Source organism: Lathyrus oleraceus, chromosome 6 (assembly GCF_024323335.1).
Source record: "Lathyrus oleraceus cultivar Zhongwan6 chromosome 6, CAAS_Psat_ZW6_1.0, whole genome shotgun sequence".
Lineage (NCBI taxonomy): Eukaryota > Viridiplantae > Streptophyta > Magnoliopsida > Fabales > Fabaceae > Lathyrus > Lathyrus oleraceus.
Window position 1 is genome coordinate 16,974,827 of NC_066584.1, and position 16,596 is coordinate 16,991,422.

At 34.2% G+C, this 16,596-nt stretch overlaps 2 protein-coding genes across 2 annotated transcripts; both read left to right on the top strand.

Moving 5' to 3' along the window:
- Positions 1-1,409: 1,409 nt before the first annotated feature.
- Positions 1,410-5,688, top strand: LOC127092816 (transcription factor bHLH74). The gene is made up of 8 exons (XM_051031706.1): positions 1,410-3,056; positions 3,416-3,616; positions 3,699-3,764; positions 3,924-3,992; positions 4,263-4,334; positions 4,615-4,755; positions 4,847-4,928; positions 5,124-5,688. Exons 1-8 carry the CDS (start codon positions 2,451-2,453, stop codon positions 5,144-5,146), a joined length of 1,260 nt encoding a protein of 419 aa, XP_050887663.1. The 5' UTR covers positions 1,410-2,450; the 3' UTR covers positions 5,147-5,688.
- Positions 5,689-6,371: 683 nt separating this feature from the next.
- LOC127093722 (uncharacterized) lies at positions 6,372-6,908 on the top strand. Its single transcript, XM_051032633.1, has one exon. It carries the CDS (start codon positions 6,372-6,374, stop codon positions 6,906-6,908), a length of 537 nt encoding a protein of 178 aa, XP_050888590.1.
- Positions 6,909-16,596: the final 9,688 nt, after the last annotated feature.

Sequence of the window (16,596 nt, forward strand, 5' to 3'; positions counted from 1 at the left end):
TGTATATATATTTAAAGATGATCAAGAAAAGATTAATTTAAAACAAAATGTCAATTTAATTTCTAAAATATTATTAATTTATTAATTTAATAGTTAAAAGGTTAAAGCAACCAAAATTTTATTAAAAAAACTACTAAAATTGATTATTTAATCCTTAATTTAAAAATTTGAAGATTAAATAGATGGATAGTTTTAGAAACCAATCTCATTATTATTTTTCTTCTTTGGATTTTTGCCATTTAACTGTTAGAAGAAAGATTTGGTGGGGTATAGTGTTTGGAAAGCATGATGAACGGTCAGTAAAGTGAGGGTTGATGAGGAATGGTGGAGGTTAGGTGTATATAGTCGAGGATTCTTATTCTAAAAAAGAAATGAAAGAGGTTAGTTGGCACTGAGTAAAATGAGTGTGTAACAGCAAAGAAAGAAGAAAAAAAAAGGTTATGTTACTTAGAACAGTTGGCAAATGTGTCAGTAAAAACATTAAAAAAATGAATAAAAATACTAAAGATGTTTTTTAATTATGAAAGAATACTAAAGGGAACAAGCTTGGCCTTCAAGAGAAGAACCTCTCAAATTCAATCAAAGGGAAAACAATGCACACGCACGCCCCTTAACAAAAAGGTCAAAACTTAATTTCCTTATTATTCATTAATAAGATTATTAATTAACTTAAACTCAAACCTCAATAATAATAATAATAATAATAATAATAATAATAATAATAATAATAATAATAATAATAATGTATATGTGATAATAAATTGGTGCCGAATCCAAACCAATATTATTTTTGGTGCATTTTGAATTCGTACTTCTATAATTAGATATTATTATTGATGTTGACTGAATTCACACCCATACAATCCATGATATTAAAAGTTAGGAGTGATAAAATGAATAGGCTCGTCGATCATATGAGTTTTAATCGTATTTTTAGATTAAGAATTTAGGTCTGCGACATCTATATGTTTATTTTGTTCAGAAAAAAATATTTAATTTTTGTGAACACAAATATTAAATAATTTTTTTTAGGATAAATTAAATATAGAGTGAATCGCAGTTCCACCCTGCCTATCTCACTTTTTAGAACAAATTAAAATGTGTTTGTGTCCGTATCTGTGCTGGACACTTGCACTGAAATTTGTAACTACATTTAATTAATTAATTTATTTAAATTATTATCGATGTATTTGTGTCGGAATCGTGTTTAAGATGTACGTCTTTTATAAGCCTTACACACTATTTGCTTTGTCTCATGGCATCAACTATAAATTTAATTTAATTTTTGGTATATAGTACTAGATAAATTTTCAGATTACTTTTTTTCAAAGGAAAAAAGGCATAAAAACAAAAAACAATGAACTCTAAAACATAAAAATTATAATATAGAAAACAATTTCTCAAAATTGATTAGGTTGTTGTTGTTGTTCTGTTTCTGCAATAATTTACCAACAGGAGCAGTTGGCAGTAGTTAGTATGTCTTTTAAAATGATACATGTCACTTCATAGCATGGGCAGGTAAGCAAGCAAAGCAAACTACTTTCTCTCTCTTCTCTCTCTCTCTCTAGAGTTCTAGCTTATAGTGTTGTCTGTAATCTATAAAAGTTAGATTTTTATGTCACCTTTGGTGTTTATGGTCACTACCCAATTCGTGAAATTGGTTTTTAATATCCAATTTCTATAGCATTTCATGCTTCTTAAATCCTGTCCCTATCACTTTCAAGTTTCCTCAGTCATTGCAGGATTTGAGTATAGTATTATATACTTTTTGGTCTTTGTTTCTTCTTGGATTCCCATTCTATTATTTATTAGCAATAATAGCAACAACATTTTCACTTTCAAAATTTAATCCCATCAACTGTTTGTTAAATTGCCTCACTCAAACCTTCTTCTTCTATGTAATGATATTAAGAATAACCAAAATTGAAGATTGTTTTGTGTTGCTGTGTGGAGAAAGTAGAAAAGGGAATCTGCTTTTTTTTTTGTAGTTTTGATGAGCTGTTGTTGGGTAATCTAATCTCAGTGTCTATGTCTATGTCATCTACTTTATGCTCTTAACAAGACTGAAAGGTTTCACTTTTCTTGTCTCTGAGAGGAACCATTTTTATTATTTTCTCTTCATTAGACTTGATTGGATCCTAGGGTTTTTGAAGGAATAGGTGGCATCTGTATCTGACTAGTTAGATTATATTCCATTTTATGAGAACAAGGTTTTTTTTTTCTTTTACTTTAACTTCTTCTCAGTCCTATAAAGCTGCAAAATTATTTGTTCCTTGTTTAGTCCTGCAAGATATCTCTTGAGCCAACCTTAGTCAAAATTCACTTTCCCTTTAATCATTTATATGCATTTCTTGAGCCAACTGCTGAGTCAGGGTTGTTCTAATCAATTGATATATAAATATTGAAAGAGAGAGACATAGAAAAGGTGTTGTTTTCTTGGTTGAATTGAGATGGGTGGTGAAGAAAAAGCCATGGAGTTTCAACATGGGAATGAGAACATTATGACTTCAGAAATGGATATGAGTTCTGTGTCAATGGTCAATAAACCTTCTTCAGAGGTAGTTAATCATCATCAACATCATCCTTTCCTTGCTTCTTCAGCTTGGGATAATCCACTTGTTTCATTGAGTCAAGCTCATACTTTTGGGGGTTCTTCAATGGTTTCTCACAATGAGTTTGCTAATACAAATTCAACTTATAACCCTCTTGTTTTGGAGAATCATCAAGGAATGAGTAGCACCTCTCACCTTGTTCAATACTCAAATCTCGGTGGCATGATCCACAAGGTTCCTTCCTATGGAAGTGGAAGTTTCTCAGAAATGGTTGGTTCCTTTGGCCAACATGGTGATCATGTAGCTAACACATCAGGATATCCTATTCCACCACAACATTATAACCACATCAAGGATGCTGGAATCCAAAGGGGTCAAATTCATGGCGAACAATCTCAAGTTGAGGACTCAATTCATGAGGATGGAGCTCTAGGATCTGCACCTAGCAGTGGAAATAGAAGAAAGAGAGGATTTGATCAAAATTCTAATTTCAGTCCAAATAAGGTTTGTTTCTAAGCTAAGTTTGGTATTCATATATTAATGAATCTTATTATATAGGATTTTATTTATATGTTAGTGGTTAATTTGTTGGGGAGAAAGGAATGTTAGTGGCTCTGTGGCTGAGATGGAACTTAGACCTTATGCACAGAACCTCATTAGTGTATAGGACTTACAATGTTTCTTTCTTTTGTTTATGAGATGCTGATGAATGAAATGCTTTATATATGAGTTTGGATTAGATCAAGGTTTGTTGCTAAGCTAAGTTTCATATTCATGTATTAATGAATCTAGGACTAGTAATGTTTAATTGCCTTGTTTATGAGGTTTTATGAGATACTAATGAATGAAATGCCTTGCATTAGAATGCTGAGGGTGATGGGGTGAAAGATTCTCCCAGGAAGATCTCTGATGGTTCAAAAGAACATGAAAAGAAACCAAAAGTTGAGCAATCAGGGAAGCAAGCTAAAGACAACTCTCCTAGTGGAGATGCTTCAAAAGATAATTTCATTCATGTTAGAGCTAGAAGAGGTCAAGCCACCAACAGTCATAGTCTTGCAGAAAGGGTACAAACATCAACAACATCTTATACTATAATGTTTGTTATGAAACAATCCTTTTTACTAATGATTTTTTTGTTGCTTGTAGGTTAGAAGAGAAAAAATAAGTGAACGTATGAGGTTGCTTCAAGAACTTGTTCCAGGATGCAACAAGGTGATTTGGTTTAAATGACTGTGTTCAATGGTTTCTTATGATTCATGATAACTTGTTTGCTAACACACTGATTGATATGTCTTAACGGATTAATTTTCTCTTGATTAGTTAATTTTTTCTGATGATGATGATGTTGCATTTGGTTTCTTTACTTATTAGATAACTGGCAAAGCAGTAATGCTAGATGAGATAATAAACTATGTGCAATCACTGCAACAACAGGTTGAGGTAAGAAAGTAGTGCCTTGCAATCTTTAAAGCGTCAACTTATTTATTAATAATTCAAAGTTAAGTTAGTCTGTTTTGCACTATGCACATGCTTAACACCAAGGGAAATAGAAAAAGGAAAAACTTTTGTAAAATAATATAAAGAATTTAATCATTTTACGGATTAATGAATATTAAGAGATGTTTTTATGATAACCCTGAACTTCGAAGCTTCAATCCCTTTATATCATGGTTCTTGTGGCTATTCATCTAATAAAGAAATGTTTTGCAGTTTTTGTCTATGAAACTTGCCACCGTGAACCCTGAACTGAACTTTGATGTAGAGCGGCTCTTATCCAAGGATGTAAGTAAAGTTTCTTAATTTTATGGAATTGGCTCTTTGGAAGTGAACAATTCACTTGAGAGGGTAAACAAAAAATCTCATTCGATGATGAAAAAATTAGCTATTGATGTAATGATATGCATTGCATAACATAACGAATCTTAAATGTGACAGAATATCAGTAATGGATTTTCTCATCATTTACTTTATCTTCTAAAGTGAATTGTTCACATGAGCAGAGTTTTTCTTAGTCCATTTAATACACAACTATTATTATGACTTACTTTCCTCTATCAATCAGATTCTCCAGTCACGCTTAGGACTCGGAATCGGTGGATTTGTTCCTGGTATAAGCTCCTCTCATCCATTCCCAAATTCAAGTTTCCAGGGAAACATGGTTGGCCTTCCTAGTTCATCAACACAATTCCCTCCTTTGCCTCAGGTTAAAAGATTTAAGACCTTTTCAACATTGTAGTATTGTACCCTTTAGCTCTCTTCTATATGGAATTCTGATATATATCATGTACACGCAGAATGTTTTGGACCATGACTTCCAGAGCTTTTATGGAATGGGATATGATTCTAATACAGCACTTGATAATTTGGGACCCAACGGTAAACAGGCAGAATCTTTTTTTTTTTTGAGCAAATAGTCATTTTTATCTTGAAATGTGAGACATTATCGTTATAGCGATATTGCTTGACACAATGAAGAACTAAAATGATCATTTACTCTTTAAATTATGTATTTATTGCACAACAAAGTTAAGTGTAAATTTCTTCTAATTAGTTTATTTCCATGTTGAACAGGAAGGTTGAAACCAGAGTTATAGTATGTTGAATATATAGCCTTGTTTCTACATCAGAAGACTTTGGAATTTTCCTGTTGACTGCACAATTTAACTGAAGTTGAAAAAAAAAATAGAAGGAAAAAAAAAGGAAAATAAAGGTTTTAGTTGTATAGGATCTTAATTAATACCTAACTATTGGCTCTTCGAATTTTTAGTAGAAGATGACTTTGTTAGACAATATCAATTGGAAAATGAGTTACACATATTGTGAGAATGTGTGTAAAATCTTGATCATTCAGAACAAGTTGCAAGGGTGTATTATTTATCGATATATGGCATGTCATTACTCGAGGAGCATGTGAGTAAGTGTATGCAACTATCATTATTTCTGTGAAATTTTGTATAGACTTGCAGGGCTTGGATTTTTTAAGATCATTGTGTTATAAATTTGTGTTTTGGGTTAGGTGAGTGTGAATTTTTAAGGGTTTCTGGTTGTTCTTGTATTTGTTCTTTTGAAAAGAAAATGTAATGAATGATGAGATTCCTAAGTTCATATGGGAATGAAGATGTTGTAGCTTGTGTAAGTATGAGGGAGATTGAGTAGATACTTGCCGCTTAGATTTTTTTTATGGGTTGCTCTTTCAAACCTTAGTGGTGATGAGCCACTCTTTTGAAACTCGAAACTGTTCTTCTATAATTTCGGAAGTACATCTTTAAAAGTATCTATTGTACACTTAAATACGTTCTAAGTAAGACATGCTCGTATTTTCCTAAAAATTAGTTCGGAAGTGTATTTCTAGATTCACTCATATAATGATTTTGTTTATCTCACAATCCAGTGAATAATTTGGAAGTGCGGTTTCAGATTTGTCAAGCAGGAGATTGAAAAAAATACCACTTTTTGTGTATTTTACAACTCATTGAATAATTCAGAAGTGTATTTTCGAATTTTTCAAACGGAAAATTTAATAAAATACCACCTTGTATGTATGCTTGTATGTATGCTTCACTCATGATCATACCATACTTTCTTCTTTAAACTTTACCAAAACTTTCTTCCACACTTAATCAAAATTTCTACTTCAAAACAACATTCCTAAATCTGGTTTTTGTTCTGAAAAACAAACGTTGTGTCCGAAGTGATTTCCATGTTGTTGAATGTAATACAAAAGTGTACTTCCGGATTATTGTAATGTTGAATTTGGTATGTTTTTTTTATTTTTTTTTATTATGATTGACCTTAGATATAGTGCACCCTGGCGCTAGAATGGTTGATGTCAAGATAGGTGTTGGTAAACAATTTACAAATGAATATGAGTTTGTTGTTCGTGAACATATACTTGAACGGATCCGCATTGAGGCTGCCAAATTGGGGTTCAATGTTGTAATCGGGAGGCCAAATTATGGTTCTAATAGAAGACAAACATTTGTGACACTTAGATGCAAAAGAAATGACAAGTACACAAAACCTATTCGAAAGTTGAAACACGATGGCACCAATTCGAGGAAATGTGAGTGTCATTTTAAGTTGTGTGGGTATCTTATGGTGAATAATACATGGACATTTAATGTGATTTGTGGTATACATAATCATGGCATGTGCTACAAGTTAGTCGATCAGTCCATTGCATGTTGCATTAATCTTAAAGGGAAAGAACTTGTTTATGGTATGACATCGAACATGGGTAGCCCAAAACATACTTGCAATTGTGAAATAGAAAAGGCCTCAAAATGTCTCAAATATCAAACATGTATACAATGTCCGTGTCCGAAACAACAAGACAGTAAGAGGTTCAAGAATTGAAATGCAACAATTGTTGAAGTTTTTGGATGATAACCATTATATTCTAGGTACAAAGTGTGTGAGGATGGATAAACCATTCAAGATATATTTTGGACTCATCCTGATTCTATCAAGTTGTTTAATAAACTTTTCATTATGATCATTATTGATTCAACATATAAGACCAACATGTACATGCTCCCACTTATAGAATTGTTGGTGTTACTTCTGCGAAGATGACTTTTTCAACTAGGTTTTCATTTTTGGAAAGTGAAAAAGAGAACAATGTTAATTGGGTTTTAGAAGTGTGTCAGACTATGTTTAAGGACCAAGAAAGTATGTACACACTTTTTTCGGTTTCTCCAACTTCAAAACCTCAAAAAAGTATTTTCAAAGGTGTTCGCATTAGCAAACTATCTTCTTAACCACTTTTACTCAAAATCATACACATTGAAGGGATGTTGTTTTTTATGCACAAATACATTGAATATATTAAAGATGTTAAGGGTGACAGTGAAGCTAGCAGAAATATACCCGAACGCATCGCACACTCAAAGATACAACAGAGTCGCCACCAAACTTTATTTATCCCAAAAAGAGGGAAGGAAAAATATCGATAAAACCCAAGGGAAAAGAGAAACGGGTAAGGAAATCAGTTATACAAGGGGAAGGTATTAGCACCCATCACATTCATGGTACTCCATCGGAACCATTTTGATTTCTCTTTGCTTGGATGGGTGTTACTATCTTCGTGTACCTGCAAAACAGAAAATGGGTTAGAAAAAGAGTGTTCGAGGAGGATTGAGGACCTCATGCCTACGTATTCTCATAGTGCAATGAGAAAGTTAGAGCCTCGTAGTTTGTGGAACTAGAGAAAGAAAAGGGGGAAAAGAAAGAAAAGTGATCGTCAAAGATTCGCATCCTCATAGTGCAATAAGGAAGTCAGAGCTCCATAGTTCGGAGGAGTAAGACTGAAAGAAAGATATGATAGGGGGTGGTGTTTAAACCGAAAAAGACTAGAAACTGACTGAAGCGGTGTTTAAACCAAAGGAAGATGATTGTGGTGTTTAAACCAAAGATTAAAAAATGGGTGGTTTTTAAACCAAAGAAGCGGTGTTTAAACCAAATATTGGTATTTAAACCGGAAAAGAAGCAAAAGTGGTATTTGAACCAAAAAAGTGTTGTTTAAACCAAAGGTAGGTGTTTAAACCGAAAAAAAGGAAGAATGGTGTTTAAACCAAAAGAGTGGTGTTTGAATCAAAGGTCGGTGTTTAAATCGGAAAAGAAGCAAAAGGTGTTTAAACCAAAAGAGTGGTGTTTAAACCAAAGGTCGGTGTTTAAACCAAAAAAGAAGCAAGGGGTGGTGTTTCAATCAAAAGAGTGGTGTTTAAATCGGAAAAGAAGCAAAAGGTGATGTTTAAACCAAAAGAGTGGTGTTTAAACCAAAGGTCGGTATTTAAACCGGAAAAGAAGCGAGGGAGGTGTTTAAACCAAAAGAGTGGTGTTTAAACCAAAGGAACAATGTTTAAACCAAATGAGCGGTGTTTAAACCAAAAGTCGGTGTCTAAACCAGAAAAGAAGCAAATTGTGGTGTTTAAACCAAAAGGAGTGGTGTTTAAACCAAAGGAACTTGAGATGAGAGCCACAGGGCTAGATGAGACTTGATAGTGAATTAATTGGAATTGCGCTAAAATCTATGAACAAAGGTGAATAGTCTGAGCAACTTGGTCATTTATCTTGTGCCCAAAATATTCAGAATAAGGATAGAAATGCTCCCTTTCACCCCTTCTCTATTAATTAAGGCTCATGACATACAATCCTTATCAATGTCTGACAACTTATTGAAACAAGTCATCAGGGATGCTATGTGGGAATGAGGCAAATGGATGATGCCTTGATTTGAGGTCTTGTACTTGTTAGGAAGCTTTAGCTCCAAAGTAATAGAGACAAGTCCCATCAAGTGACCAAAAGGATTATGGTCAGTTGACAAAGACAAATGGAATGTGTGCAAAGTCAAAGGATCTAGTTGATCAAATGAGATTTGATCAAGCAAAATCAAAGGGAATGAGATGGATAAAAAATGCAATGCATGATCATACAAAGAATAGTCTAGGGTCTCATTGTTAGGTAGCCCAAGAGTAAACAATGTGTGTGATAACCTAAACAAATGAATGTGATAAGCAGAGGCATATGATAATGAACAATAAACAAGATCACAAGATCACAAATTCAAAAGTACAACAGGTGACCAAAGTGTAAGTAATCAAGAGGTCAATGAGTCCAAGGTCACTCCAAATCAAGCATAGGTCTAAGTCCTAAGTCCAAAGTCCAAAGTCTTCAACATCACTCCAGGTCAAGCATGGGTCTTAAGGATCAAGTCTATCCATTTTATCATGTTTTGATTCATTGAGATTGTCAAGCATACCAAACACAAGATAAGAAGTATAAGATGAATAAGACAAGATGAATACTGCATAAAGTGAGATGATGAATAATGAGGCATAAAAGTAAATTGCAATAATGTAAAGTGTTAGAGGTTAGAAGTTAGATCTTAGGTGTTAGATGTTAGAAGACAAAAAATGAATGTGATAAGCAGAGGCATAAGATAATGAACAATAAACAAGATCACAAGATCACAAATTCAAAAGTTCAACAGGTGATCAAAGTGTATCAACATATTGAATTAAAGAAGATTGAATAAATCAAGGGACCATCTATCAATGATTTGAAATGTTAAAGATCTCATCAATCAAGCAATCACTCAAGTCAAAAACAAGAAGATGAACAAGATTGAATTAAAAAGATTTTAAAAGGATTCAAAATGGAAATTAAAAGGAAAATTCAAAACAAATGGTAAAATGTGAAAGAAATGATTAAGAAAATTATGAGAAGTCAAGAATATAACAAATGGAATGATCTCAAAAGTTGGATACACAAATATTTAAAAATGATTGAAAATAAAATCAAAAATAAAATTAAAAAGAAAATGAGAGTAAAATAGCAATTAAATGCTAAAATGATTTTTAAAATTATGAAAAACATATATGAGATTCAAAATATTTTTAGAGACTTTGTGCAAAAAAATTGTATCAAATTGAATTAAAAATGAGTGAGTTGGAAAAGAAATGGAATAAATGAAATAAGGACGCCAATGACTACATAATTAAAAAAAGCGTGTGGAAGCTTCTGATTGGACATATTCAAATATTTGGTACCATGGCGCGCGAAGGAAGCTTCATCCTCAACCTCTATCTGATTTTACAGGTCACATGAACTCATGTTTTTAGCAAAACCAAGCATGAACTTAGCTTCACAACACATCATTATTCATGTCTTCATGCATCAGAGCCATTGATTGACTTTGAGCAGGGATAATTTTGGCAAAAAACACAAAGAACCCTAAGTGTTCAAAGTAAAATTAAATGACTAATACAAAAGGTAAATGAATGGTAGTTGAGGGCTTTTAATTAGTGAACTAAGGTGAAGAGAGTGGTAACTTGTTTGCTCAAGGATTTAACTCGTAGCTACCTTTCTAGTTGAAGCTTCGAAGGTCAACAATGGTGAAATTGAAAGTCTGGTTCCATAGAGTTTTAGAGCATGTTAATGCTTCAGTTAGCTTCAGATGATGCCGATGATAAGTTATGGACAAAGATTCGAAGCAAAATTCGATGGAACAGTTAACTGGCATTGTCTATGCATTGCTAACTACCAAAACAAGTGATATGGACATGGTAAAGCATCAAGGTAAGGGGCAGACCTAGTAAGCCACTACAACAGGGAATTTAACAATGCAAACCATTAGTTCATAATAACATAAGGACATGGCATAGCAGATCATCACCAAAGTAGTCCATGAAGGCATTAACTTCATCACAAATCAATAACAGAAGTAGCAAACCTGACTTCATCACAAATCAATAACAGAAGTAGCAAACATGACTTCATCTCATAATACAATTAACAGAACTTGCTGAGTACTAACTTGTAACAGATTTAACAAGTAACTAACAAACAAGGCATAACAGGCAGTATGTTGTTCACATCACAACATAGCAGCAGGGTCATTAAGATATTAGCAATAACTAACCTAAGTGATATTCACCCTAACTTTCAGTTTTCAGTTAAATGTAGAACCGAACCTAACAAGCTAGCAGTTCATATTTGAATGAACCCACTAACAGATCCAAGTTCTTCAAGCTGAGTCATAACTGACTATTTTTCTAATTGATTTCTAACCGGAGTTTTAACAGAAAACAACATTTTCATGGCTCATGTTAACAATTTGCATTTCATCTAATTACACATTAATAAGAACTTAATATTCAGTCTAACAACAAGTTTTTCCAGTTAATTAACAACTCATGATTTTCAGATAACTAACAAATCCAAATAACAAATTTCCTGACTAATTTTTAGATTCACAACTAAACCATTCACATAAACTTATTGCACCAGAACTTATTCGACTTGGTCCTGTGCGTGCAATGACTTAATCTTGATTTCAATTCTTCGCTCACCGGCTTCGAAGAAGACAATTTTAAGCGTATTGATGCTTGCCATCATCTTGGAGACATTGTTCATGATCTGGTAACGTCACTTATCAGGATGATTACATACACACGGGTTGGAGAGATGTTATGAACTGCACCTTAAGGTTGTACAAGCTGGGTTATCTTCATACTCGTATCGCCAATGATGCTGCCAGCGAGTCAGAGATCACCGCTAAAATGGCGCATGGCCAACCTATTGTGAATTCTTATCTTTAGCTCATATGGAGTTAAGTTCACAACCTACTGAACAACAACTGCTGCTATACTGTGTGAGCCTTCCAAGGAAAGGAAAAAACAAGGAAAGCGATTAGCACAACACCAAAGAAACCGCTACGTTAACAGTCATAACAGAATTCCAGCTAACTCCATATAACTGAACCAAAGCTAATAAGATTCTCACAATAAAATAAGTTCAGATTAAATAGCTAAATCAGAAATTCAGTTTGCCAGCTCAATAATTCCCTTCAAAGATCAGTCCTGTTTTCCATGTGCTTCACACGAGTGTGAACTCTATTACATGCGTATCACTCTGTTAGCTCATAATTTCGACGCTCACTTTAGAATTACCAAAATGAAAATCCCATGTGACAATGTTTCGACCAATGAATATGTTTCAACCGAATATGGTATTAGGGCTGTCAAAAGTCCCTGGGTGACAAGGGGCAGCGTGCAGTCAGGACTTAGAAATATTTCTTCAAATATTTTGAAGACGGTTTTGAGTGGAAATTCAAAATTCAAATAAAGGAGGGAACTTTGCTTTTATCTGAAACTGCTGAAGGTACACATGGAGCATAATTGATAGTTGCATCCATGCAAAGTGTCATGTGTCTCGATGTGATTGAAGGGTTGTTAGCGACGGTTATTTCTATTGAGTATAAATTGAGGGTTTTAGTGTTAGGATAGGTGCGTCAAAGTGTGTACAGAGTCTGTAAAGTTTACCAAGTATCCGAGTGAAGAGGAACCGTAAATTAAGAAATGTATGTTTGATCACACCATTGTCAGTTATTTTAAAACAATATAATTTATCTTTATTTTTTCAGAAGTACTTCTTCATTTCAAATAGTCTTAATACTTCTTCATTCCAAACAGTTTTAATACTTCTTTATTTCGAACGCTTTCCTTTGCTATTTGGTTATCATAAGTTTTTTTAAAATTTTTCTCTTTAATTCATATAAGTCTTTTACTATTTAAGTTTTAATCACCATTACCACATACATTGTCGAAGTGTTCATTTTTTAATAGAATTTACTTTAAAACAATTAGCACATGTCCTAGGATCAATCTGATCGATCCTGTAAGTAATCAAATTTAGTAATTTGGAAGATCAATGGTTGTTTACCAATTTTCACGGTAAACAAATTGGCACGCCCAGTGGGACAATGCTAATGTTTTTTTTAGAAAATTGAAATTGTTTTTATTTCTAGTTGTTCATTCATTTTCTCCTTTTTTCGGAAAGAATTCGTTGTATGTTATTAAGGAGGGGCAAAGTGGCCATAAACAACGAACATAGACCAATGAGAGAATCAACTACGAGGATGGAGAATTTCAATGCGCCAGATAACCAAAATTCTCAAAATTTGTTTCGCATGGGACTATGATGAGATGTCTGGTTTGAGCAGAGATCTGGTTGAGTTGAAACTGCCAATCAAGCCTGGAAAGAAGCCCATCAAGCAGAACCCAAGGAGATTTGCACCAGCGATACTCTCAAAGATCAAGGAAGAGGTTGAAAGGCTCCTTCACTGTAACTTCATTCGCACAACCAGGTATGTCGAATGGTTAGCTAATATTGTGTCTATTATAAAAAAGAATGGTACTTTGAGGGTTTGCATAGATTTTAGAGATTTAAATACTACAACCGCAAAGGATGAATATTTGATGCCAATGGCAGAAATGCTAGTTGATTCTGCTGCAGGCTACGAATATCTAAGCATGCTCGATGGATATTCTGGGTATAATCAAATATTTATTGTGGAAGAGGATGTCCCAAAAACAACATTTCGATGTCCTGGAGCCTTAGGCACCTACGAATGGGTGGTGATGCCTTTTGGTTTGAAAAATTCTAGGGCAACCTACCAAAGAGCAATGAATTTGATCTTCCATGATTTTATAGAGACTTTAATGCAAATCTACATAGATGATATTTTCATTAAGTCTGTTTCAGGGAAGAGCCATATAGACTATCTTCGAAGATCCTTCGAAAGGATGAGAAAACATGGTCTGAAAATGAATCCTCTCAAATGCACTTTTTGTGTGCAGGCTGGGGATTTCTTAGGCTTTGTGGTCCACAAAAAGGGAATTGAAATAAACCATAATAAGACCAAGGTCATAATGGAGGCGAAAGCGCCATCAACAAAGAAAGAATTGCAGTCACTACTGGGCAAGATCAATTTCCTGAGGAGATTCATCTCAAACCTTAGTGGGAAGACACAAGCTTTTTCACCATTGCTTCGACTAAACAAGGAAGGGTTCGAATGGGGACAGGCTCAACAAGAAGCATTCGATAAGATTAAAGAATACTTGAGTCATCCACTAATCTTGACGCCACCTTGTAGAAATAAGAGTATGAGATTGTACATATCTGCGTCTGACAAGACTTTAGGGAGCATGTTGGCTCAAGAGGATGATAATGGTGTCGAAAGAGCCATCTACTACATCAATAGGGTCTTAAATGATGCAAAAACTAGGTATAAATGAAGCATTATATAAAACCTATTGATGTTTATGTTTCATCTTATTTCGACATTATTAAACATATGTTGTCCAAACTAATTTTGCATAGTCGAATTAGAAATTGGGCATTAGCATTAACTGAATATTCTTTAACGTGCATGCCATTAAAGGATATTAAAGGACAAGTGGTAGCAGAGTTTATAGTCAACCACTACATAGATGCGAATGCACTAGACTATCTTGAATTAGAACCCTGGAAGTTGTACTTCGATGGGTCTAGTCACAAGGATGGAATAGGCATATGAGTGCTAATTATTTCTCCTAATAAAATTTCAACAAGACTCAAGTACATAGTAGAGGGTCTCTGCTCGAACAATTAGGCTGAATATGAAGCCCTCATAGCCGGACTTGAAATATTGTTGGAATTGGGGGAAACTAGAGTCGAAATAATGGGTGACTCAAAGTTAATCATAAAACAGATCACAAAAGAATACATATGTATTAAGGATAATTTAATTATGTACTTCATAATAGCCAGTCGATTGCTAAAAAGATTAGAGATGACTAACATTCAACATATACCTCGATTGGAAAATCAAGTGGCTAATGATTTGGCTCAAATTGTATCTGGGTATAAAATTTCAAAAGAAAAATTGCAAAAAGTCATCCAAATCAGAGGAAAAGTTGTATCAACCAGATTAACCCCTTCAGACTTAGAAAAGACAAAGTTGGGATACGCCGATGAAGGAAACTTCAAAATATTGGTAATAGATAATCTGACAGATGAAGATTGGAGGAAACCAATAGTGGAATATCTACATAATCCAACAACCTATTCTGATCAAAAAACCAGGTATCGAGTGTTAAGTTATTGTCTTTTGGCATTGGAGTTGTTTAAGAAGTCTCCTGAGGGAGTTTTTCTTAAATGCCTAAGTGAGTCAGAGGAATATTTAGCCCTTTCGGTTGTCCATAATGGGGCGTATGAGGCACACCAAGTTGACCATAAGATGAAACGGATTTTATTTCTCCAAGGGATGTATTGGCCTACTATGTTGAAAGATTGCATCGAATTTGCAAAAGGATGCCAAGAATGTCAGGTACATGCAGGCATACAACATGTTCGCGCGAGCGAATTGCACTCTATCATCAAGCCTTGGCCATTCAGAGGTTGGGATTTATATTTAATTGGGGAAATTCGACCACCATCATCTAAGAGTCAGAGGTATATCCTGGTGGCCGTTGATTATTTTACGAAATGGATCGAAGCTATACCTTTACCAAACATAAATTAGGAAGATGTGATCGATTTTATCCAAAAGCATATTATTTATAGATTTGGAATCCCAGAGACTATCACAACAGATCAAGGGTCAATATTTACTGGTCGAAAGATGCAGGAATTTGCTAAAGAAATGGGTTTCGAATTGTTGACTTCAATGTCATACTATGCTCAGGCTAATGGACAAGTCGAAGTTGCTAATAAAGTAATTATTGGTTTGATTAAAAAGCATGTTGGGAAGAAGCCTAGAAATTGGCACAAAACTTTAAATCAGATTTTGTGGGCATGGCGTACCTCTCCCAAAGAAGCCACTAATTCAACCCCTTTTCGGGTGACCTTTGGTCATGATGTTGTTCTAGCAGTAAAGATTCACCTAGAATCCACAAGAATTCGAAGGCATCATGAAATTCCATCAGAGTCATATTGGAATATGATGCTGGGTGAATTAATTGATCTAGATGAAGAAATATTAAATGCCTTAGAGTTATTAAAATGGCAGAAGAAGAGAGTAGAGAACTCTTATAACAAGAAGGTAAAAATCAAAAGTTTTTCGCCTGAAGACTTGGTCTGGAAAGTAATCCTTCCAATGGATCGAAAGGATAGGACCTTAGGGAAGTGGTCTCCAAAGGGGAAGACCCTTTTCAGATTTTTCAAGTATCTTCTAATGGTGCCTATGAAATTGAGGAGCTTGATGAAGACAAGAGGATCTTGAGAGTAAATGGGAAATATTGAAAAAAGTACAGGCCAATACTCCAAGAGATAAAAATAAGAAATAAATAATTATTTATAAGTTAATCAGAGCCAATATGGTAAAAATGCCAAAATGGTTTGCATTTGATTTGAAGGCCCAAAGGGCTAATATTCAGATGTTTCTCGCATAAAGACCATATTGACCGAAGAAGTTTGATGTCAGACTCAAGTTTTCGAGCCTGTTCGACGAACTCCATGCCGAATTCTAGCTCTTTAGCCATCAAGGCATCATCAAACTCTAAGAGTTCGCTTTTGCTTCTTTCGGCTTTAGAGATTTTCACCTGAAGTTCTTCTATTTGCTTTCTCCAAGAAGCAATATCACAACCATGGTCTTCGATCTTTTCTTTATTCTTTTATTTAGATTTCTCCAATTCCATTACCTTGTTGGTTGACTCGGTGGCGGCATCCCAGGCAGCTGCTTCAGAACCAACTTTATTTTTTATTTCCCCTGTTAACTAAG